Raw genomic sequence first — 26,633 nt, 5'->3', positions numbered from 1 at the left:
AGGGGCTATGAAACATAACCACTGTGAAATAACACTCCACAGAAAATAGTGCTAAATCACTAAAACAACCTTATTAATGGATAAAGTTGTGCTTTTTCTCAATTGAAAACAAAAAAGCTATCGTAAGCTCTTTGAAAACAAGGATCATTTATTATTTACCTTCCTATCAATCCCCTCACATCTCATCTAGTATATTGTGCACATAGAAAACAATTAATCAATGCTTCATGATTTATTTATTTATTTATTTATTTATTATAAGTTTTGAAGGACTGAACCTGGTTAATCACTAGCCCCATACATAGCATCACTTCATGATCCAGCTGTTGATTTTGAATCCCATGACAAACTACATACTTATGTCCTAGCATAGTGTTAAACACATGAAGACAGAAGGTGACATTACTTTGTAAACAATGACCAAATCATGTGCATCAACAACTATTCAAAATAAAGATACATCACTGTGAATCATGCTTCCTTTGTTGATTAACCTGGATTTTAAAAAAATACATAACTTTGTACATAAAAGAAGTACAACCTGCAACATAAAGCTTGGAAGACAGAGAAAGCACATTATAACAAATTTTATCAACATTGAAAAATGAAAGTAGTCTGAACAATTACATGCAAGAAAAAGCACACAGAACTCAAAGTAAGCTAATAAAAATTCAAATACATATAACAGAAAACACATTTTAGGTAAAATAATACTTAATAATACTTGGAATACTGAATTCTCTTCCTTTGAAAGGAGTTTTGCACAAACCAAAATATACAATGTTCATCTTTTCAAACAGGACAGAACTCCTTTATGTATACTTAAGGAAAGATCATTGTTATTCTTCTGAAACTTCCATATTCCTAGTATTTCATAGTATTCTAGTATTTCAAAATACTTCAGACTAAAATATTTTACGAGAAAACTGAATTTTAGTTGAACTTTCATATTTGATCATGAACACTATATCACTCTAAATGAGTTCTTCAAAGTTCCACTTGAGAGATGATGTAATGAAATAAGTGGTTTGAAGGCATTATTGTTTGTGAAGTAATACAAATTCTTTGATCTACAAATAGAAAACTACAATTCATTTTGAGAAAAACCTTAAAAGTGGGATGAATATGAGTACTGGTAAAGTAACAACAGAAAAGCTCCAACCATATACGAATATAGGCAATATTAGATAGTCCCTGTTAGTGCTCCATGTCTGTATCCCATACACATTCCTCTACTATTGTCTCTCAGTCTGTTTTCTGTGGCAGCAGATAAGCTCTACTTAAAATTCAAGTGTCTGACCATGCCTGCTCCCTTAACTTCTGATTTTAATTTGAACTTCAATCATTAAGTTAAAACAGCTATGTAAATTTCAATTCAATTCAGCAAAAATTTTATATGCAAATTTGACATGGCATGTATGAGGGCATGAGAGGTAGAGGAACTCCCAATCTAAATTTGTTTGCCTATTTTTCAAGTGACTCTACATGATCTTATAACCAATGTCTTTGAATTCTCTTAAGTTAATCAGTTCTTGATCAAAAGTATTATTCTCCATGTATATAGAAAATCCAAACAGCCACTATTTGAGACACTCAGAATAATATGAACAATTTCTTACATGAGAGTACTATTTTTAATTTTCCCAAAGGGAACCAATTCATACTCCATGTTAGAAGTGCCTACCAGCTATGGGGAGATGGTTTGAGAGTGCATGTGCCACCATAGTAGACCAGGTCAGCCTCAAAGCTCAGTTGGTAAAACTCAGTTGGCTTTGAGGACAGCTGTCTTGCAGAATAATAGGAAATACAGAATGCATGACACTTAAGGAAAGTAGATTTAAAGTAACTTAACCTTAAACCCAATCCAGATGAAATATGAATTGTTTCTTTGCATTTCAAGGTATATGCTTGACATTTGCAATACAGACCATGGGAAGGAGAATAATAAGTCAGTTAATAAATCATCCTTTGTTTACAATTCAAAGAAACTTAAGGTTTCTTTTTTAAAATCTAACATCTTGTGCCTTGATTACAGACCATTAGTGAGAATTAATAAATAAAACTGTGCTTACATTCCACAAATGTTTGAATTTCCTAATCCTTACAATTCACACTCAAGAGCCAAGGTCAATCAACTATTTGAAATGGAAACAATTCTGATTAAGGAATAAATGTGACAAATGAAATAACATTTCATCTTTGGAATTCAAGTATACACAAGCCAAACTCATGAATTTGTTCATTATTCCATGTTGCAGGTTATCATATATACATACACACATATACACATATACACATACACACATACACACAGACACACACAGACACATACACACGCACACGCACACCTAAATGGTAACTCTACCATTCCTAGACTTTATAAACACAAAACATACTGCAATGTCGAACACCCACAAAAAAAGAAAAAGTCATTCATTTAAAGGGTTGCTGAGTAACACAAAAGTAAATTCTACTTTCATGGACTATGCTAATCCAATTCAAGTCAAGTCAACAAGCATTTATTAAGTGTTTCCTATGAACAAGCCACCCTGTTAGATGCTAGAGATATAAAAGGAAAACTGAAAAATAGTGTCTGAATTCTGGCTATCTCATGTAAAACCAATAGATACATGCAAGATAAATTGAGGAAGAAGAGTATTAGCTACCAGATAGATCAGTAAAGGGTTGACAGAGCTGAATCTGGAAGGAAACTAGGGATTGTAATAATAATAAGCAGAGTAGAGTGGGCATTTATGTATCATTGTAAAGTTTTTAAAGTGCTTTAAATACATCCTTATTTAAGGCTCACAACCCCCATGAAGTAGATGCAGTTGTTATCCTCATTTTATAGATGAGAAAACTGAGACTCATAAAGGTTGTGTTACTTGACCATGCAAGCAGCTACCACTACTACTGTTACTACTGTTATTACTACTACTACCACCACTACTACTAACTACTACCACTACTACTCTGAAACAGAAATGAATTGAGAAGACGGGAAAAAATACAGGAGGAATCCCAAAAAGATGGTCAAAGCAACATTAAAAACACAAGAAAATACATATATTTACCATATTATCAAATTTCAGAAGGCAACATTTAAAAGAATTATTTTATACATTTCTACTAGGAATATAAATATAACAGAAAAGATATGTACTGAGATATTATTGGAAAGGAGGGGTACATATACTAGTATTCTAATGTGGAGTTGAATATTTACCTCTTCACATTCCCCATAAGCAGATTTTACTTGCATTCAAGAACAAGGCACAGGAATAAAACAGAGATGCAGATTAGGAAAGATCTAGCACATGGCAATCACCCTGTGATCCTCTATTATTGCTCTTTCCCTTCCTGAAAATAGGTATGCCTTGAAATCATCATATTAAACCCAGGTTTAAATGTTAACCAATTTTTTTTCATTTTGTCAGATTTACTTTCAATATTTAAAATATAACTATTACATCAACTTCCTAATTGTTTTTCTTTTCTTAATGTCTTATGCTGTCATCTTACAATTTTATGTGTTCAAACACAGCGTGCTGCTAAACACATAATTTAATAACTGTTTCATTATTTCTGTAGAGTACATGTTATGCTTCCAATCACTCAGGTTTACAACACTGGAACTATCCTTGACACTTCCCTTTTTCTCATCCTCCACAACCAATAAGATGCAAAGTCTTGATTTTACCTCCACAACATCTTGACATTTGTCTTCTCCATACATTCCAAATATTGTCGGCCTACTTGCTGCTTTTTGTACAAGACATGCTATCCCTCCCTTTGCACTAGTTGTCTCCCATTTCTGGAATGCTCTCCCTCTTCACATCCACCTCTTGAGATCTCTATCTCTGTTTTCCAGGCGTAACCCAAGTGGCAACTACTACAAGAAGCCATCTCTATCCCCAGTTGTTAGTGTTCACCACCACTCCCCCAAAATTACTTCATATTTACTTTATACTTCATATTTACATATATACTTACTTGTATATATTTATGCTTACTCATTTCTGGATATGCTGTTTCCCCTATCAGTATATAAATTCTTTAAAAGCAGGGGATATTTTATATCCCTAGCACACAACACAGTGCCCTACTACATAGTGGGTACTTTAAAATGCTTGTTGAATTGTATAGAAATAAGTATACCCTGATATGTAGGTAACGATACAAAAAGAATTACATATATAAGCTACTACACTTTATATTACTTACAAACATCAGTTCACGTGGCTTAGGAGTAGTGAAAAGTAAGCTCTAGAAAGGTAAGAAATGTAAATACCCCTTAAAATATTTCAAAATAATTATACTTGTAATTTATACAGTATATTATACTTGTTTCAAGCACCTCCTAACCTTTTCACTTGATTGTCTTCTTTTCTTTAGTTGAATGAGATCTGTTTCCACCCTTTCTGCCAGCTCTAACTTCCTCTTGTTTCTTTTAAAGGCTGCTAGACTGAATCCTATAAAAATATTAAAAGCATATTAAAATTATGTTTAAAGAATGGTAAATTACTCAAAACTAAAGAAAAGATACTGATTATTTGGAAACATTACACTTCTAGAAATTTTGCCCTCCACTGGACTCTAGCTAAATGACATATAGATTTTATTCAATTTTTTTTGACCCATAAGAATTTTTTAATCTCAATAACATTCACATGAATTAAGGAATAACTTTTCCAAAGGAGATACAGAAGTGAACCAACCTCCTGACCATAATGTTATCCTGAAGTGATTGATGGCTGAAATTAGAATTCAGTTCTCCTAGCATTTCTGTAGTTCTTTATCCCAACAAACCAGTCTTTCCCATGTATTTGGTAGTTTATAATATATGGCTCCTTGACATCTAGATTATCCTTTGAAACGCAGACCATTATATTCTAACTTCCCTTTTTCTGTCAACAGCACCAGTATCTTTCCAGTCACTTGGGTTTTGAACTTTGTTGCTATCCTTGATATTTCCCTTTCCCTCACTCAGCCCCACAGAGCTAACCAGTGCTAAGTTTTGTCCATTCACTCTTGAAAACATATTTCACATCCCTACCCTCTTCTCCATTCACACCAGTCAGCCTAGTTCAGGATACTATTACCCATCACCCGGGCTATTACAATAGCCTCATGTGTTATACTTGCTTAAGTCTCTCCCCTAAATAATCCATTCTCCACAAAGGTGTTTTATTACTGAAACAGAGTGGTCATGTCATTTTCCTGAACAAAGACCTTCTGGAGCTCTTTAATACCTCTAAGTCTAAGTTAAAATTTCAGTTTGGCACTCAAAGTTCTTCACAATCCAGCTGCAGCCAACATTTCCACACTTATTTCACAATACTCCCTTTTATACATTTGAAGCTTCAGCTATACTGACTACTTGTTATTCCCTGTACAAAACATGCCAATTCCCACTTTGTCTTTTTGCACAGGTTTTCTCCATGCCTGGAATGCTTTCCCAATTCTTGAAATCTCTACTTCCTTTCAAGTCTCTAGCTTAAGTACCGCCTCTTATGCAAATCCTGTCTTGGCTTCTCTGGTTCTTAGTGTTCTGTCCTAAAAATAGTTACTTTGTCTTTACTTTAAATGTACTTTTCCATACACATGTTACTTACTCCCAGTAGAAGATAAGGTTCTTCAAGGGAAGGAACTCTTCTTAAAACTGTCTTTCTTTCTTCAACAACTAACATAGTACCTGGCATATAGCAGGTGCTCAATAATTAAACTGATAGTATTATTGTGATCTATTCAATTTAACTATCTCTAAAAATTCCACTACATAAAAGAAATATCATTTTGTAAAGTATGTTTTGAGAAAAAAATACACACCAGTGACAATAAAAGAAAGTCTTCGGAAAATTTCTTAAGCCAAAAATAAAATGCTGGGTTTTAGATACTGAAAAATGAAAAAATGTTAATTGAAGTGACTTATTCTTTGTGAGTTAGGAGAGATGAAAAGAAAGGTGTTTCTTTTAGAAGTTATGGAGGTATTCATTTTTATCCTTATAAATTCTATTTTGTACACTATAATCTATAAAAATCAAGTACTAAAAAGTTTGAAAAGTTCATAGTGAGTTTTATTCTACACATAGTAATAAAAATAAAGTTTCTCAACCACAAATGGTACTCATGAAACCATATGAAAACTAAGATCTGTATTTTTTTAAGGGAAGAAACAATTGGAGATAGTTGTTTGTTCAAAAGTGACTTCTCGTGTTCAAACAAAATATACCCATAAAAAAGTTTTATAGATTTGTCACATACTTCCCATACTGAATGTATAATTCCCATTTCACATTATTCAGTCAGCAATTACAGCATCTGTTGTGTGAAACATAAGAACAAAATACTATTCTCCCCAGTCTCCTTAATCTAACTAAGGAGTCAAAGTTTGTTCATAAGGATGGATTTTAAAACAAATCAAAACTCAACATAGATTAATCCAGGAGAAACCACATGCACCGTGGTAGGGACTAAATGTTTATCAAATTTGCTGAAGGGAAAATACAAGGCAATGTTATGAGAAATATAAAATAAGATTAATTCAGATGAGACCAACTTTGTAAGGTGAATTTTTAAATAACTGTAAACAGGCTAGCAAAATGGAAAGAATACTATGTAAAGGCATAGATCAATTAATTACACTTTATTAAGGGCCAACTATTTGCCAGGCACTGTGCTAAGCTTTGGGAGCTTTTTAAGCTTTAAGCTTTTTAAGAGGAAAGGTAGTCCTTGCTCTCAAGAAGCTTACAATTTGATGAGGGAGACAAAGTGAAAACAATTAAATCTACCTAAGGAAATAATTAAATCATTACAACTCTCAGGAAATAACAACTACTTTCATTGAGTGAAAGTACAACCAATACTGGAAACTGTCAGGCATGCCACATTTTATTAGAAGGAAGTCAAGTTTCAGTGACATGCTAGAAGATAAGAGTAAGAAAGGAAAGGTTTAAGATGAAAGCATCATTAACTAACTGTCCCATTTATCACAGAGACAGCCAGAGCCTAAAGGAATAAGGTATAGGAACAAAGGAAGCAAAGATACAAGGAAGAAGAAAACCTGATAGCCACAAGTCCAAAGTAGTCAATCTGGGGGGATGTGAAGTGGGAGCAATGAAGTAAGTAAAAGTATAAAAATATTTATAGCAGCTCTTTGTGTGGTGTCAAAGACTGGAAACTAAGGGAATACCCACCAATAGGGGAATGGCTAAATAAATTGTAATAAAAGAATAAAGTGGAATAGTATAGTGATCTAAGACAAGGAAAAAGGATAATTTAAGAGAGACTGGAGAAAGAATTATGTAAATTGATGCAGAGTGAAGTGAATAGAATCAGAAGATCAATTTACTATATCGATATTGTAAAAAATATTCACAAAAATATTCTGAAAGACTAAAGAACTCAGATTAAATAATCAATCATGATTCCACAAGACTAATAAAGAATATTGCCCACCTCACAACAGAAAGATGATGGACTAATATGCAGAATAAGAAATGCATTTTTAGATATGATGACCAATGTGAAAATTTGTTTTGCTTATGTGATACAGAGGTACTGTATTTCTCCTCTTCCTCCCTCCCTTCCTTTCTTTTAAGTGGGTGGGAGGAGGTGGGGGAGGGGAAGAAAAATGATAGATGTTTAATAATTGAAAAAATAAGAAATGGGACCTAAATGAAGCACCCTAGTGGGAGCTCTGTTTTGTTATTATTGTTGTTGTTGTTGTTATTTTTTAAGGGGATAGAGTAGGAAGCAGTGAGGGAGCAAAGAGATAACAACACAAGAGAACTCCAACTATATCCCAAAGCTAGTGATTCATTTCCTACGGTACACAACATATTTGAAAATTAATGAGATTAGTCAATATATAAGTGAACTTATTAGGTGATTTTGCCGACAAGATTTTAACTTAGAAGGCTTCAGTTGGAGACCCCTAGAAGAGGCAATAGTCACTATAGCTCCTGGATAAGAAAAATGATCCAAAGGAAACGATCTTAGGAAAAGTTTATTAGCTGTTGCATACAAGATACAACACAAAAAAGCCTGGAAGCAGATAGACTACACTCCAAGGGATCTGTGATCTCACTGAATGTGGCTAATGATGAAGATCATAACATCAAATGACGTAGATCACAAACCATCCTGATCTGCTCATCCTTTCCAACTCATCTGTGTCTCCCCACAAATCTACCACAAGGAATTCACTCAATATGCTAGGCACTGTCCTCACTTTCTCTTAAGAGAATTAAGACCACATAAAGTTATATGCAGTGAAAGGTCTGTTATCTAAATATATGCCATTCTTGGGGGCAGCTAGGTGGCGCAGTGGATAGAGCACCGGCCCTGAACTCAGGAGGACCTGAGTTCAAATCCAGCCTCAGACCAAAGACTTGACACTTACTAGCTGTGTGACCCGGGGTAAGTCACTTAACCCCAATTGCCTAAAAATAAAAAAATTTTTTTAAACATATGCTATTCTTATAGAATCACAAGATTTCAGTGTTCGAAGGTAAAAGTAATAAATTAGGAAGCATCCCAGAATATGGTCTCTACCATATCCCCCAAAAATGTTCATACAACCTTTTCATGAAGACTTTTAGTAACAGGAAACCTAAAGAACTTACTATCTCCTGAGGCTGCCTAATTCACCTTTAAATGGCTCTAACAAATTTTTCCTTAAACCAAGCCTCAATCTGCTTCTTTCCAGATTCAGGTTCCTAGTGTGGAGAAAAGTAGAATAATATCAAATACTTCTTCCACATTACCACCCTTTAAATACTTTTAATATTACTATCACAATCCATTTCAGTCTTTCTCCCCATATATTGTAATAATTTTTTATGCCTTTTAAAAAACATTGTTTTCACCTCCCAATAATACTCCCGTGCCACAAAGCAATACACTTAAGCAAAACCACGTGGCAGAGCCTCCTTCCATACAAAAAGTTCATTACCTGGATATTGAAAGGACAGATGATGGTCTCTTCATCAGTCCTATAACTCATTGATTACTGATATGGTATAAATTTTAATGTTTTCTAATAAGCATTATTGTGATCAGTATGCATCCTGTTCACGCCACGTCTTGTCTTCTCCAGGTTAAATATGCCCAGTTGCTTCAGCACCTCCATCCATACATGGTCTTGAGGGATTTTGCTGGAAACTGCAGCGTGCCAAAGTCCTTCCTAAAATGCTGCAGTCTGAGCACAGAAGTTCTTTATGACTAAGGCAGAGTTAGGCAGAACTATCATTTCCCTTGGCCTAGAATCTGGGTGGGGAACCTGCAGCCTCGAGGCTACATGTGGCCCTCTAGGTGCTCAGGTACAGCCCTTTGACTGAATCCAAACTTCACAGAAGTCAGTGATTCAGAGTTTGGATTCAGTCAAAGGGCCACACTTGAGGACCTAGAGGGCCACATGTAGCCTCAAGGTCACAGGTTCCTCACCCCTACTTTAGACACTATAACTTTCATAAAGCTGTATAAGACCACATTAGGTTTTTTTGGCTGCCAAGTCACACTACTTGACTCTTCTTGAGCTTGGAGTCTACTAAAACCATCACTTTTTCATAGGAACTCTGATCTAATCATCCCTCTCCTCCCTTGCTGATTTTTAATCCAAAATAATCCTACTCCAATGCCTCATCAGGGAGTGTAGATGACCCTGCGTACTCAAAAGCCATGCCAGGCAGAGCCTAATATCTGGCACCTTTTAGCATCCTGAAATGGCTCCAAGTGGAACTTCACTGACAGATGGTCATCTTCTGGACTAGTGTAGAAAGACTCAAAACCAGTAAGCTTCTCTCCTTCCTCTTAAATTACATATTCTTTGGCCACGGCAATTCTGGAAACCAAGAAATATGCTAAAATATCCCTCAGTCCTGTTTGGGATAAGAGAGCTGTCTGGATAACTAGATATTAAACCAATTATACTTCTGATCTTTTGTTTCTTGATAGCCATATCTAAAATGTGCCATATCACTGTCTCTACCTCCTACCCACCAAATCCTTGGATACCAATGTTGGATGCACCTTGGGCCCTAACCTAGGCCTCCACCTCACTAGTCCCATTGTGCACCACTTCTCAACTCTTCTTTGTGTTATCATTCCCCACTACATCTAGGTTTTTGCGTCCCCAGCACAAGTGCAACCAAAGTGAGCAAAGAATTGTTACAGAAACGAACAGAAATATATCCTAAAATCACTGAAGTTATAAACGCCTGACACAAAGTTAAGACTCTATTTGACTTCTTGAACGTGATATTTTAAACATACTACAACTTTTTTCTTGAAGAGTTATTGCTCTGAACAACAATTCATTTACTGGGCTACAGATTTAGCTGGAGATCAGATGATGAAGGACTCAGTGTGAAATGACAACATTGTCAACGTACCTCAGTATATATAAAATATTGCCCACCCCAAACTGCTAACTGAAGGTCTATCTTCAGTGTGGTATTATTATGTCTTTAAGGGCTACTGAAGAGCAGAAGTTACCTACACACTGCCTATATACTCTATATCCAAAACACACAGTCACACAAACAGAAAAAGCCCTATTCCTTCAAAATTTATTACAGCATAGATGGCTGTCAGCAAATACCAGTCCTCTCTCAATCCAAAACAATCCAAAAAACACACACACACACACACACACACAAACACAATTTCCTCCACTTCTATTTCTGAAAGCCATCACATTGTGGGGTTAAAGCTATCATAGATAGGTTCCATTGTATGTTCTTGATAGTTACAGAACTGATACGAGGGGGAACAAAGGAGAGAGACAAAACACACCTCCAACACCTACTATGAGCCAGGCACTGTTCTAGACACTTTACAATTATTATCTCATTTGACCCTCACAATAACCCTGGGAGATGAGGTGAAAGGTATTATTACACTCATGTTACAGTTGAAGAAATTGAAGCAGACGTAAGTGGTTTGCTCAGGGACAGTAATAAGTGTCAGAGGTCATATTTGAAAGCAGGTCTTGGAGACTCCAGACCCAGTGCTCAATCCACTATGCCACCTGGTGGCTGTTTTCCTTCCCCCAAAACAAAGCCCCATGGAAGACTGCAGGGTTATTGTATGTTATTTCTCTCTTTCTTGTCTCTCTCCACTCATTCCCCATATTAGCCAGGCTGAAAAAAAGAAAGCAAGAGAAATAATGAAAGTCAAAAAAAGTATGTTTCAATCTGCAGTTAGAGTTCATCAGTTCTCTCTATGACAACAGAATTTTTCATCATGGATTCTTTGGAATTATCTTGGATCACTGTCTTGATCAGAATAACTAAGTCTTTCATCAGTTGATCATTGTTACAATATTATTGTTACTATGTACAATGTTCTCCTGGTTCTGTTCATTTCACTTTGTATCAGTTCATATAAGTCTTCCCAGGTTTTTCTGAAACCATCTATTCCTCACTTCCAATAGTACAATAGTATTCTATCACAATCATATTTAACAATTTGTTCATCCATTCCCCCAACTGATGGGCATCTCCTCAATTTCTAATTCTTCGTCAACATAAAAAAGAGCTGCCATAAATATTTTTTATGCATATAGGTTCTCTTTCCTTTTCTTTGATCTCTTTGGGATACAGACCAAGTAGCAGTATTACTGGGTCAAAGGGCATGCACCATTTTAGGCGCAGTTTTGAATTGTTCTCCAAAATAGTTGGACCAAGTTCACAACCCCATCAACAAAACATTAGTGAACTTACTTTTCCATATCCTCTCCAACATTTATCATTTTTCTTTTCTGTCATTTTAGCCAATCTGACAGGTGTGAGGTGGTACCTCTGAGCTGTTTTAATTTACATTCCTCTAATCAAAAGTGATTTAGAACATTTTTCATGTGACTATTGATAACTCATTTCCTTTGAAAACAACCCATTTATATCCTTCAACCATTTATAAATTGGAGAATGACTCTTATTTTTTATAAATTTGGCAAAGTTCCCTCTACATTTGAGAAATGAGGCCTTTTTTAGAGAAACTTGCTGTAAATATCACACCCCCCCATTTCCTGCTTTCCTTCAAATTTTGGTTGCATTGGTTTCACTAGTGCCAAAACGTCTTAATTTTATACAATCAAAAAAATCCATTTTATTTCCCATGATCCTCTCTATCTCTTGTTCAGTCATAAACTCTTTTCTTATCCATAGATCTGACAGGTTAATTTTTCTATGCTCTCCTAATTTATTTATATCACCCTTCCTGTCTAAAATCATTTACCCATTTTGACCTTATTTTGGTATAGGGGTAAGAAAAGTAGGTCTATGCCTAGTTCCTACCAAACTGCTTTCCAGTTTTCCAAGCAACTCTGTCAAATGGTGAATCCTTGTCCCAAAAGCTTGGATCTTTGGATTTATCAAACACTACATCAATATCATCATTTACTAGTATAGTATATGCCTAATCAATTCCACTGATCCACCACTCTATTTCTTGGCCAATGTCAGATTGTTTTGATGATTATCACTTTGTAAGACAGTTTGAAATATGGAACTGGTGGGTCCCCTTCCTTTGCATTTTTTTTCATTGATTCCCTTGAAATTTGTGAACTTTTGTTCTTCCAGATGAATCTTATTATTATTTTTTCTAGACCAATAATATAATTCTTTGATGGTTTGATTGGTATGGCTCTAAATAATTAAGTTAATTTAGGTAAAATTGTCATTTTATTATACTGGTTCAGCCTATTCATGAGCAATTAGTATTTCTCCAAATGTTTAGCTCTTTCTTTATTTGTATGAAAAATGTTTTGCAATGGTGTTCATATAGTCTCTTGGTTTGTCTTGGTAGACTCCCAAGTATTCTATATTGTTTGCAGTGGAATGGAATTTCTCTTTCTACCTCTTCCTGTTGAGTTTTGTTAGTAATACACAGAAATTCTGATGATTTATATGGGTTATTTTAGATCCTTCAACAATGCTAATATTGTTAATTGTTTCAACTAGTTTTTTAGTTGATTCTCTAGGGTTCTCTAAGTATATAAGCATATCATCTGCAAAGAGTTATAGTTTTGTTTCTTTATTTCCCATTTTCATTCCCTTAAATTTATTTTTCTTGTCTTATTGCTACAGCTTTCCAACACAATGTTGAATAACAGCAGTAATAATGGACATCCTTGCTTCACCCCTGATCTTACTGGGAAGGCTCCAAGTTTATTCCCATTACACAGAATGCTTGCTGTTGATTTTTGATAGATATTATGTACCATTTTAAAAAAGGTTCCATTGATTCCTATGCTTTCTAGTGTTTTTAACAGGAATGGGTGTTGTATTTTGTCAAAAGTTTTTCTGCACCTGTTGAGATAATCATGTGATTTTTAATGTTTTTTAATTGATATGGTCAATTATGCTGATAGTTTTCCTAATACTGAAACAGCCCTACATTCCTGATATAAATCCCACCTGATCAGAGTATATGATCTTTGAGATATATTGCTATAATCTCCTTGCTAGTATTGTATTTAATGTTTTTTTGCATTAATATTCCTTAGGGAAATAAGCCTATAGTTTTCTTTCTCTGTTTTTATGCTCCCTGTTTTAAGTATCAAAATCATATTTGTGTCATAAAAGGAATTTGGTAGGACTCCTTTACCTATTTTTTCAAATAGTTTCGATAACGTTGGGATTAAATGTTCCTTAAATATTTAGTAAAATTCATCTGTAGATCAATCTGGTCCTGGGGATTTTTTCTTAGGGAATTCGTTGATGGCATGTTCAATTTATTTTTCTAAGAAAAGATTACTTAGGTATTCTATTTCCTCTTCTGTTAATCTCACAATTCACATTTTGGGTAAATACTCATTCATTTTTCTTAGACTGTCAGTTTTACTGGCAAATAATTGGGCAAAATAATTCCTAATAATTGCTTTAATTTCATCTTCATTAGTAGTACATTCACTCTTTTCCACTTTAATGAATAAGATTATATATGTCAAACCACATAGGTCAAATGAGATAATATATGTAAAGCACTTTGCAAACCTTAAAATGCTATGCAAATGTAAGCTGTTATTCAACACTGGCTATTAGCTATCAAACTATCTACTGTTGACTACTCCACAACCAATTTTAATTACTACAGCTCTTTTCTCTTTAGGATGCTTCTTCCTTGTATCTTGTGATTTCTAATAAAGAGGCTTGTCTTTCATCAATTAAAGTACTCCTTTTCTTCTCCCTGGAAGAGCAATTGACCATCTCATGTCAGTCCTCAGCTATTTTCATTTTTTTTTAACATCAGGGGCTAATTCTTTGTCACCAAAGAGATGATTTGGTTGCTTTGAGACAGATCTTCTTCAAGGTTCCAAGTTGTTCTGGATCTTTGAAGATGCTAAAAAAAAGAAAAAAAATACCCTTTTCTCCTAGATAAGCAAGACCATATAATCTAATATAACTGGCTAGTCACAGATATAGGGAACTCTTGGATAAGGAAACCCCCTCTACCAATGCACATTGGTGATGTCTCTGAAACTTTAGTCTCTCAAAGTTGCTTAGAGCACCAGAAAACTAAATGACTTACTTGACCAGGATCATACAGCTAACAGATCTAAAAGGCAGGACTTGAAACCAGGTCTTCCTGTCCCTAAGGCCAAATCTCTACACTATGTTATACTGCTTCTCAATCTTTTTTTTAATTAAATGGACAAATATAACAGCATCCACCAAGGGTAAATCATTAAATATATGGAGATTAATTTCTTATTTAGGTGTAAGAATTTGATCTTGCCTCCTTAATGCAAATTATAATATTAAAAAAACTCTCTCTAGGCTTTGGTGCTCCTCTTTGTGGATGGCATTGTGTTTACCACATCAAATCTCAGAACATTAAAGAGTCTCCTTAATAAGATCCATAACTATTCAAACTACTCCATTCTGCAGCTCCCTGTTATATGCTGACTTCCTTCATTAGAATGTAAGCTCTTTAAGAACAGGAACTGTCTAGCTTACTTTGATTTGAATCCTCAGTGTTTACCACAATGACCAGTACAAAATAAGAAACAAAAAATGCTCTATATTTAGGTGATGTTGTATTATTCCAAATATTATACCACTATAATTTCCAAAGACTGAAAGCTACATATGATGCAAAGGGCAACAGAAATACGTGCAGTAGGCATAAGCAGGCTGTCACATATTTTCAATAATGACCTCTATACTCAAGAAGTGACACAAAAAATATCCAGGAGCTGTGTGGTCAGAAAATGAGATTTTAGTCATACAGCAAGAGAGAAGTAACATAGACTGACAACCTAAATGCTACATTACATAAAATGTAAAGACACACAGATGAAAGCCTCTAGCAGACTGGATAGATTCCACATGGTGCCTCAGTAGGAGAATGTGGACAAAGACTGTACAACATGACAAACTGTGAATGGTTTATGAATTGCATTGATGGGAAAAAATAGCCAAATCAGTAAGAATAGAGAGTATCATTTACCCACTTTATAAAATGAAAATCTAATCAACTATATTTTTATACTGGAGAGTTTAAAAATTAACTTCTTTTTTTACTCATTCATCACATATAATATTTCGATTAGCCCTGAATGATAACCTATACTTTTCTCCCTGAAAATGTTTACTGCATATAACACTAAATACTGGAATTTACAGGTATATATTTAATTCTTAGTTTATAGTAGAAACAATATAAAACAAAAATTGTAGTTTTTCTTCAAACTCAGAAGCAAAAATAAAATAGACCCTCACACAGCACCCTCTGTCAGTGAATTTATAAAACATTACCCCATAACCACCTTCATTCCACTAAATTAAGAAGACGATACTATAGTATGTGGGAAGGAGATTACAAAAAACTCTACTAGGAAAGCAATTAACTCAAGAAAAACACTAGGTTAATGTAGCAATCTGCTAAGCAGCTGTTAAACAGTAACTACAAAAACGAAAGCAAAAACAGATGTAAACCATTAAAAATAATTAGACTTGTTTAAAAGTGAAATTAAACTCTGATATGTCACATACCAGTTATGATAAAATGCTAGGTATTACATGAAATTTATTTTCTCACAATTGTACTCATTCATATTATTCTATTCTGATATAAAGGCAGCAAATAATAAAGAGTACCAAAAAGACCCAAAGGTCAGAAAAATATTAATGTGCGGAGTACAATAAAGCTTGGTAGAGGAAAAGGTCTCTTAATCTCTTCAACATTTAGAGAAATAAAAATGCATCTGAGTCTCAACCAGAAATGAGAAATATTCTCCCTCAGGTACAACAGAGGATAGAAGAGACCCTATGTATTCTCAACCATAAATTACATTTGGGTACCTTTTCTATGGAGTTAAAAACTAACCTCTTGCTTAATTTTGCTTCATGTTGCCTTTTACTATAGAATCAAAGTTTTAAGCATGTGGTGATTTCTCCCAACTCTAGATAGCTTTAATCACTAGAACTTCCTTAAAAGCAGGGAGACAAAGAACTGTGTTTGGGTAACTACTGACTAAACCCATGATCACTGTTAGAAAAAAATAAATAATTTGAGATGACTGAGTTAGTACATCATCTTGACATAGTTAGAAAAGTATATTTCATAATGCCATTAACACACATATAAATCAATTAGTAAAGCACTTATTATGGGCCAGGTTTTATGTTAAAGGATAGGAATAAAAAAAAAAGTAAAAAAAATCCCTGCCCCAAGGAGCTTATATCCTAATGAGGAAACAATATATATGAATCAGTACATACATACAAGATAAATACAGAATAGATGGAAAATAGCCCTAAAAGGGAAATCACTAGCAGCTGTGTTGAACAGGAAAGAATGTTTTCCTGGAGGTGGTGGAGGTTGAGCTAAGTCTTTTTTTTTTCTTTTTGGTGAGGCAGTTGGGGTTAAGTGACTTGCCCAGGGTCACACAGCTAGTAATGTCAAGTGTCTGAGGCCAGATTTGAACTCAAGTCCTCCTGACTCCAATGCCAGAACTCTATCCACTGCACCACCTAGCTGCCCCTGTTGAGCTGAGTTTTAAAGGGAACCTGAGAATCTATTCAGGAATACAAAGGAAATTCATCCTTTACATATAAAATTTTGCCTTGGTTTCATTGAATTTCAAACTTGGCAATGGCCTCAGAATCCATCTCCTCTAAACCATACCTAAAAAAAGAATCCATACTTTACAACATAACCTAGTTGACAAGTAGTAATGAAGACGCTACCCAAATATCTTTAGTAAGGAGAAACACACTACTTCCTAATGGGACCTATCCCACTCACTTTAGGGTAGCTCTAACTGTTACAAAGTTTTTCCTGACATTAAGCCTAAATGTGACTCCTTGAAATTTCAACCCAAACAGAACAAGTCTAATCTACTTTCCAAGTGAAAGTTCTTCAAATACTTGAAGACGCATCTTTTTCAAAATCTCCTCTCCTTCAAGCTGAACATCTCTAGTTCTTGCAACCAATACTCATATGGCATGAATTTGAGGCCCTTTAACACTCTGGTTGAGCTTCTCTGGACATCTCAAACTGACCACTGTATGAACCAATGTAGCACCACCCTATAATGAACACAACACTCTGATCAGTGCAGAATACAAGGGAATTAGCACCTTCTAATTTACTGAAGGATGGTTGAAAGGGAAGGTGGATGTTTCCTGATTGAAAAAAATGTTTTAAAAGAAAGTGCTTTCTTGTAAGAAGTGTCGACTAAAAGGTACAGAATGAAACATGTTTTAAAATATGATCAAAGTGTGTATTTGTTTTGATTAACTGTGTTCATTTGATACAAAGAGAGGAATGTATGGGGAGTATTTGGTTTGGTAAGCAGTGTTTGAAGGAAGAAACACGCTGGTAATTATTATGCCAAGAAAATTAATAGAAAGAAAAAATTGTCATTGAAACTTTTTTTAATGCATAGAAGATCACACACAGTTCAGAGGGAGACACAAAAAAAAGCAAAGCAGCTTCGAAACTAATACAATGAATTTATTGCATACTTTAACAAACCTATCAAATGTGTTTTACATCACTGCACATGGATAACATATCAAATTTCTTTCTCAATGAGTGGAGACAAAAGAGAGGGAGAGAAATTGAAACAAAAAAATTTTTAAATGAATGTTGAAAATTGTTTTTATGTGTAATTGGAGAAAAAATAAAACATTATTTTTTTAAACACCTATCAAATAAGGATATGCACTTTCACATACAATCCTATTTTTCTATTCTTTATATATGGAAAAGTTCTGTTGATATTTAAGTTCATAATAAGAAAAAATGAAAATACTTGAAAAGGAAGGTGTTTGAGAAACAATAGTTTTTCCTTTAAACAATAAACAAATCTTACTTTAGCTCTTATTATATACCCAAAGACCCATTTTTAATCATCTTTGTAGGCTTTGACTTCTAAAGAGTTCAATTTAAAAAGAAAAAGAGGAATTACAAAGAGTATGAGATGAATACTAAAAACAAAATCCTAATTAAAGAAAAAAGAACTTACAAGTTTTTTTCATTTGACTCTGAGCTCCTTGAAGGCAGGGATTTTTTTTTGCCTATATTTATATCCCCAGTGCTTAACATAGTTCCTAGACGGAAACAAGCATTTATTAAGTGCCTACTATGTGCCCAGCACTGTCAAGAACTTTATAAATATTATTTCAAGCCACATAGTAGGTGCTTACTAACTATTATTGACTTACTGACTGATGAGCACTAAGATCATGATAAAGAAATATTGTTGGGGAGTAGTTAGGTGGTGCAATGGATATGGCACTGGTCCTGGAGTCAAAAGGACTGGAGTTCAAATCCAGTCTCAGACGCTTGACACTTACTAGCTGTGTGACCACGGATGGGCACGTCATCTAACCCTGATTGCTTTGCCAAAAAATATAAATAAAAAAAGAAATATTGCAGGGTAGGGAAAAAAATAGTTAGCAGGCAGAGAAAGGGAATCAAATATATCAATTCTTAAGGTCCCTTGTGCAAAGGGAATCAAATATATCAATTCTTAAGGTCCCTTGTGAGATGGAAAAAAGTATCAGAGTGACTTATCTAGACTAAGAAATATTCAGGGGAGTTTATAGGGTCAGGACATTTCATCCACAATACTTACTCATTCCTAGAACTTCTGGATTTTTTTTTCACCTTTTACCAGCCCGATACTGACAGAACCTTGGTCATAGACCAACTACTTGATCTGAACATCTGCATCACTTCCAGGTTAAATTCCTTGCTAACACCCCAGGTTGAAACTATGAATGCTTTTCTTAAATACTGACTTCATAGGATTGTTGTGAGGATCAAAAGAAATAAGATAAAGTGAGATCAAATGAGACAATAAAATATTCTGGAAACCTTAAAGTGGTATAGAAAATCAAGCTATTATGTCCTGCCTGATTCCTTTTGAGATGTCATGTGGCAAGTAATGCCCTCATTTTACAGATAAAGATCTAGACCCAAAGAGTACAAAAGATTTATTCAAGGTCACATGACTAGTCAGGAACAAAGTTGTGACTCAAGAGTATTTCAAATACTCTAGAACATTTGAAAGCTGGTCCATTGTGGATAGAGATAATTCATTGTATGTACCTAAGAAATACTGGAATTTATACCAGGATATATAACTATTACCTTTTTAAAAAAATCTTTTTAATATTAAAGCCTTCTGAAAAATATGAGAATTAACATGACAAAGTGTAACAGGCCTATAGTTCAGGAGTGTAATTATGTATTTAGGTCATTTTAAAAGCATTTATAAGCTTGAGTGAGCATACTAGCTACTCAAGAACTGTTAGATGTATTAAGTAATGTTTTCATTCTATCACATTATTGCATTTGTCATTTTAACAAATGTAAGTAAAAGAGGTATGAAAAATATTTGGGAAGAAAATTGAAAAGTAGAATGCATTAATTTTAACCATTAGCAAATCATTTATCTTACATTTTAAAAAAGGTTCTCTGTCCAGAAAAAGCTCATGTAGCATTGTATTTTTAAAATAAATCTATTCAATGAATTAATACAAATAAATGAAAAGAAAATGTATTTATCTATACCATAGGATGTAACTATCTAAGAGTAATTATAGCTGGTAGTGCTGTAAAAAGGAATTTATTAAAATGTTAAAAAAAAGTTTTCATGAGTAAACTTTTTTAAAAAGAAGCAGCATGATTTAGTCAATAGAGAGTTGTCCTTGGAGTCAGAAGACCTGGGTTCATGTCTTGCCTTGACATATACCAACGACCATGGGCAAGTCACTTAATCTTTCAGTGGCCTAGGGCATTCTAAGACTATAAATTACTGAAAAGTTGCAGATTTCTTCAGTTTCCAGATGTCAATTCAAAACATTGGTATACAAGTTTACTGGGACAAAGTAACTAAATTTATTGAAATATACAACAGAATGTACAGCCTTTTATATCTTTTAAAGCTTTTAAGAGAGTAGTCTGGGAAAATGGTGGAGTGGGTCAGAAAACTCCAGGCTCTCCCAATTTCTTCCACAAAAAAAAACCCCAAAAAAACAGAATGGTGCCTCAAAGTGAACACAGAATAGGAGAAATATATATAGAAGTTGGGGAAAAGCAGTTGTCCTCCTAAGATAACTGGAGAGGACTTCAGGAAAAACTCAACCTCCTGTGGAGGAGGTTTGGCCTGACTGAAGTGCAAACACCTCCAGGCAGACTTTCCTAAATCAACAAACAACAAGTCCTAGCCTCAGCCTCAGGAACTTCCACCTCAGGACAAAGTTGGGGCAGAACAGCTGAGTAAGGGAAGATTGAAAGACCCACTGCTATTGCAGGATGCCAGGCATAGCTATGTTGACCAGATATGGTCCCAGCATGTGACTGCGGGAGGGAAGGAGCGAGCACACACCTGGTGAGTGCTGGAGCACAGGAGTGGGGACTCTGCTGGGCACTCCCAGGAGAGCAAGTCTCTGACTTTGGTTCCAAGGCAGAGGGGAGAGCTGAAGTTTGCAGCTGCCAGATGGATGGCAGGGAACAAAAGCATTTGTGGAACAGTGCAGCTGGGGGGCCTAGCTGTGGCTTGGGGTGGAGAGGAGTGCCCAAGGTTGGAACCCTGGACAGGGCTCAGAAAACAATAGTAAGAAAGACGTCGGAAGCCTGGGGCACCATTCCCCATAACTTGAGACTAGAACCTGATTATAATAATAAGCTGCTAAACATAAAATAAAAATGAAAATAAAAATAAAAATGAGTAAGCAAAGGACAACCCAACCACTGACAACTCCTATGGGGATAAAGAAGATCTGAGTTTATACTCAGATGAAGATAGTGAAGCTAAAAAAGCCACTCTTTTCCCAAAGAGAAACATCAAATGGTTACAAGTGGAAATACTTCAAAAATCAAGTAAGAGAGATTGAAGAAAAATTAGGAAAAAAAATAAGAGCAATCCAAGAAACCATGAAAATTATGAGAAGTTAACCAATTGGAAAAAGAGATCCAAAAACTGAAGGAAGAAAATAACTGCTTGAAAACTAGAACTGGGCAAGGGGAAGCTAATAATATAAGACACCAAGAAATAATAAAACAAAATTAAAAGAATGAAAAAAATTGAAGAGAATGTGAAACATCTCATTAAAAAGCAATTGATTCGGAGAACAGATCGAAAAGAGACAACATAAGAACTGTTGAACTACCTGAAAGCTAAGACCAAAAAAGTCTTGATAAAATATTACAAGAAATTACTGAGGAAAATGCCCTGAAGTTCTAGAACTAAAGGATAAAACGGAAATAGAAAAAAAATCCACCAATTACTACCTGAAGAAGATCCCAGGAGGAAAATTTGCAGGAAGGTCATAGCCAAGTTCAAAACTCCCAGGATAAGGAGAAAATATTACAAACAAGAAGAAAAAAAAACAATTTAAATACTGTAGAGATACAATCAGGATCACACAAGACCTAGCAGCTTCTGCATTAAAAAATAAAAAATAGGTCTTGGAATGCTGTATTTCAAAGAGCAAAAGGGCTGGGGTTGCAACCAAAAATAACTTAACCAGCAAAGTTGAGTATAATTCTGAACAACAACAAAAAAATGGACATTTAAACAAATTAAAAGACTTCCAGGTATTTGTGACAAAAAGACCAGAACTTAAAGAAAAATTCTACATACAAGATCCAGGAGAAATACAAAGTAAACATTAAAGACCAATTATAAAGGATTCAAGGTCAAACTGTTTACTTCTTATATGTTTTTTCATGTTATCAGTACTCTTAAGACTGTCATCACTACTTGGATAGTTTGAAAAAAAGGCTTGAGCTGAGCTGAGTAAAATGAGATGAGTCTAAAAAATAAAACTGGGTGGGAAGACGTAGAAAAGAACAATTATCTCATAAAAATGAGGCATGAAAGAAGGAATTGATACAGAAGAAACAAGGAGTAGAGGGCTTGTAGTGATGCAACCTTACTTTCATTGAAAATGGCTTAGAGAGAATAACATATACATTTAAAAGGGCATAAAAGTTTTCTTTTTTATAAATTTATAAAGAAGAGGGTGAAGGGGTAGGATAAGGGAGGAATTTTTAGAAGGGTATATAGATTAAGAATTATGAGGGTGGAGGAGAGGATAAAGTAGGAACTCTTAGAAGGATAGGAAGATTAAGAAAAAGGGTGGGTGGAGAGGATAAAGGAGGGACTCTTTGAGAAGTGGGTAGATTACTGAAAAGGAGGGCAAGGTAGTGGTTAGAAGTAAATTAGATGCCCGAGGAGGGATAGGGTAAATATAGCTGGAAGCATAGTGAAGAAAAATAGAATGGAAGGAAATATACAACTAGTAATTATAACTCTTAATGTAAAAATGATGAATTTACTGATAAAAAGGAATTTACCCATAAAACAGATAGTAGAATGGATTAAAAATCTGAATTCAACAACGTTGCTTTCAAGAAACAAAATAAAAAATGAAAGATACACACAGAGTTAAAATAGAGGGCTGCAATAGAATTTATTATGCTTCAGCTAAAGTAAAAAACATAGGAGTAGCAATCACAATGTCAGATGAAGTTAAAGGTAAAAGAGATTTAATTAAAAGAGAAATATAGAAACCATGCTATGTGTCACCAATATTATTTAAACTGTTTAAAATAACTCAGGATAGTATAAAATACCTGAGGGTATATCTGCCAAAACAAACTCAGGAACTACATAAAAATAATTACAAAACACTCTTTATTCAAATAAAGTCAGATTTAAACAATTGGAGAAATATTAATTGTTCATGAGTAGGCAAAGCCAATATAATAAAAAAAATTACAATTTTACCTATATTCAATGTCATGCCAATTAAATTACTTAAAAAAATTTTACTGAGTTAGAAAAATAATAATAAAATTCATTTGAAAAAATAAAAGGTCAAGAATTTCAAAGAAACTAATAAGAAAAAATGTAAAGGAAGGAGGTTCAGCAGTACCAGACCTCACACTATAAGGCAGTCAATATCATAACTACCTAGTACTGGCTAAGAAATAGAAAGGTAGAACAGTAGAACAGATATACAATACACAGTAGTAAAGGATTATAGTAATGTCGTATCTGACAAATGTAAAGTTTTAAGTTTTAGGGATAAGAATTCATTATTTGGTAAAAAGAAAAATTGTTGGGGAAGTTGAAAAGCACCAGTATCTTAAACCATGTACCAAGATAAGGTAAAAATGGATATGACCTAGATATGAAGGGAGATATCACAATTATAAGAACATGGAACACATTAACTATCAAACTCATGGAACAGGACAATTTACAAATAAACAAGAGATAGAGAGCATTGTGAAGTATAAAGTTTTTAAGTTTTTAAAGTATATAAGTTTTTGTACAAATAAAACCAATGTAGCTAAGATTAGAAGGAAAGCAGAAAATTGTGGGAAATTTTTCATAGACAGTCTCATTTCTCAAATATATAAAGAACTTTATAAGAATACAAGTCCTTCCCAAATTGATGAATGGTCAAAGGAAAAGAACAGGCAATTTGCTATGAAGAAATCAAAACTATATATAGTAATATGAAAAAATGTTCTAAATTATTATTGATTAGAGAAATGCAAATTAAAACAACTTTGAGATATCATCTTATACCTATCAGATTATCTAAAATTATAAAATGCCCTTCAATTGGGCAATGGCTAAACAAGTTATCATATATGATTGTGATGGAATACTATTTTGTTATAAGAAATGATGAGTTGGTTGACTTTAGAAAAACACAGAAAGACATGGACCTAGGAAGGAAGATGCTATCCACCTCCAGAGAAAGAAACGACAAACAGAAATATGTATAGTATGGTGTATGTGTGTATATAAGTATGTGTATATGTGTACACACACACACACACACACACAGGTAATTATAGTCTTCTATTAAAGTGTACGGCAGAGAAAAAAAGAAAGCTTAGAAGGAAGCACAGAAAAGCTGAGTAGTGTTGAAAAAAATATGTAGTATTTATTACATAAGTTTTCTTTTAAAGGTAACAGTATGAAATGGAAATTTATGGTTTTATATTGATTTCTCTATGTTCTGCTGTGTACATGGAAATATTCTTTTTCTCTCTTGGTTTGTATTTGTTTCAAATGAATAAAAAATTTTAAATTTTAAAAAAGATTTTAATATGTCATATGTCTGCTTTTTGCTGCAATAAATTTTAGGGAATTTGGCAGTAAGTTCACAAGATGTTAATACATTTTTTGATGTTGAATCATGAAACCACACTTTTATCACAGTAGATATTAAACACACCTTTAACAAACATGATTTTTCCAAGTCTAGTCTTGAAAGCCCCCAGGTTTTCAATAAGGTTCAAATCAGATAAGTTCCAAGACAGTAAAAATATTTATCTCTAGCTCTCTGGAGAAATTTTTGTAATGTGCTGTGACATGGTGCAAAGCAGTATTGTAAAATTCCATCTTCATTTAGGAATGTCTATAATTTTGGAACAATTCTGCATCTCCCTGCATAAATATATTTATTAGTTAGAGACAGTCAAGATGGCAATGTAGTAAGAAGTAGTGTAGTGAATTCCCCTCCTCCCAAAAAACAAAAACAAAAACAAAAACCACCCTTCTTCAAACAGATTTAGAAAATGCACCAGGTCCTGATGGGAAAATCCAGAAAAAAAAATAAAATTAGTTATTTCTCCATCACAGCTTAGCAAAGAGAGACAGAAAGAGAGGTCTGTGGACAGTTTGGATGTGCCAGGAGCATGCAAACACCTGGAACATTCAAGCACCAATGGACCAGGGCAAGAAAAAGTTCCAGATTCATAATAGGGAACCACAAGAACCACACAAGGAAACCACAACTGGCAGCTTTGTCATTTACCACACAGCTCCAGTCACAAATCTAGAGTGGACTGAGAAGGGGATCTTTGCCAAGAAGTGTTTTTCCCAGTTAGAGATGTCCTGGGCGGCGTACGGAGAAAGGAAGAAGTTTAAAGCAAGCAAGTAGCAGAGTGGCTCAGACCCTGGGAGTAAAGCAGGGTCTCAGTCCCAACAGCTAGATCAACCAGCACAGGAATAAAAAGGGCAAAAATCCTAAACCAAAGAAGAGCCTAAAATTCTGACCCTCTGAAAGGTTTAAATCCAACAGCATTCTACTGTTGCTCAAACCACAACACAAGTCACAAATTTGTAGAGCTCAAACCAGAGAGGGAGCAATCTTTTTCTTGGATCAGAACACTCTGAGAGTACTGAAAATTTGCAGATCCCCTGCTTGTCTTGAGTGCCTGGAATAAACCAACACTCAATCGCCCAAGAAAGCAGCAATGAGACCAGCCCATACTTTCCCTCCAGGAGTTCACAGATGCTAGCCCTAACATCAAGTCCAAAGTCATAAAGAAGCTAGAAGAATAAACAAACAAAAAAAGAATCTTGCCACAATGAGCAATTAAGCAACATGGAAGTTCAAGACAAAAACGCAGGAGAATGACTTCAAAACAACTACAAGCAAAGACCCAAAGTAAAACGTAACCTGGGCACAAACTCAACTAGAAATCCTAGAAGACATGAAGCGAGAGTTTTTCTTTAAAAAAAAAGTTTCAAATGTTTTTATAAGTAAAATGAGAGCACTTCCAAAAAACTGGAAAAGAAATGAGAGCTGTGTAACAAAGAACTGGAAAGGAAATTAACCACTTGGCAGAAGAGGTTTCCAGGGCTTCCAAGTCAAAGAAAAAATACTGCAATCAGCCAAAAAGAAAGAATTTAAGAATGGAGGAACCACAATCAAAATCATACATGATTTAGCAGTCACCATTATAAAGTAGCAGAAAGTTTGAAGTATGACATTGCGACATTGCAGAAAGCAAAGGATAACTTATCCGGCAAAACTGAGTATAACCATATGGGGGGGGGGGGCGTGGACAGTTAATAAACTAGAGGACTTCCAAGCATTCCCAAAGAAAAGACCAGAGCTGGCTGCACAGAAATTTTGAAATTCGAATGGAGGAGTCAACAGAAACATAAAAAGATAAAAATGAATGAATAATAAGGGACTAAACAAGGATAAACTGCTTTACAGTCAAACATGGGGAGATAATACATGTATCCCCTCTGAACCCTGTCATCATTAGATGATAGGTCATAGAGAGTCTAATCAAATGACTCCTGGGATCTATTATATGTTGATGATGATGAAAAGAAAAATGGAAGA

At 34.5% G+C, this 26,633-nt stretch overlaps 1 protein-coding gene across 3 annotated transcripts in view; it reads right to left on the bottom strand.

Annotated features, from left to right (window-relative positions):
• Nucleotides 1-26,633, bottom strand: part of TASP1 (taspase 1) — a 274,462-nt gene that overhangs the window by 183,776 nt on the left and 64,053 nt on the right. For all 3 annotated transcript variants that reach the window (XM_027840257.1, XM_027840258.1, XM_027840259.1), the window contains exon 8: nt 4,366-4,472. In XM_027840257.1, the coding sequence (XP_027696058.1) occupies nt 4,366-4,472 (107 nt within the window). The remainder of the gene's footprint in view (nt 1-4,365; nt 4,473-26,633) is intronic.

This window comes from Vombatus ursinus, unplaced genomic scaffold (genome assembly GCF_900497805.2).
Source record: "Vombatus ursinus unplaced genomic scaffold, bare-nosed wombat genome assembly UNPS02014841.1, whole genome shotgun sequence".
NCBI lineage: Eukaryota > Metazoa > Chordata > Mammalia > Diprotodontia > Vombatidae > Vombatus > Vombatus ursinus.
The sequence above is the reverse complement of the archived record's forward strand: the minus strand, read 5'-3'. Positions and strand labels throughout refer to the sequence as shown.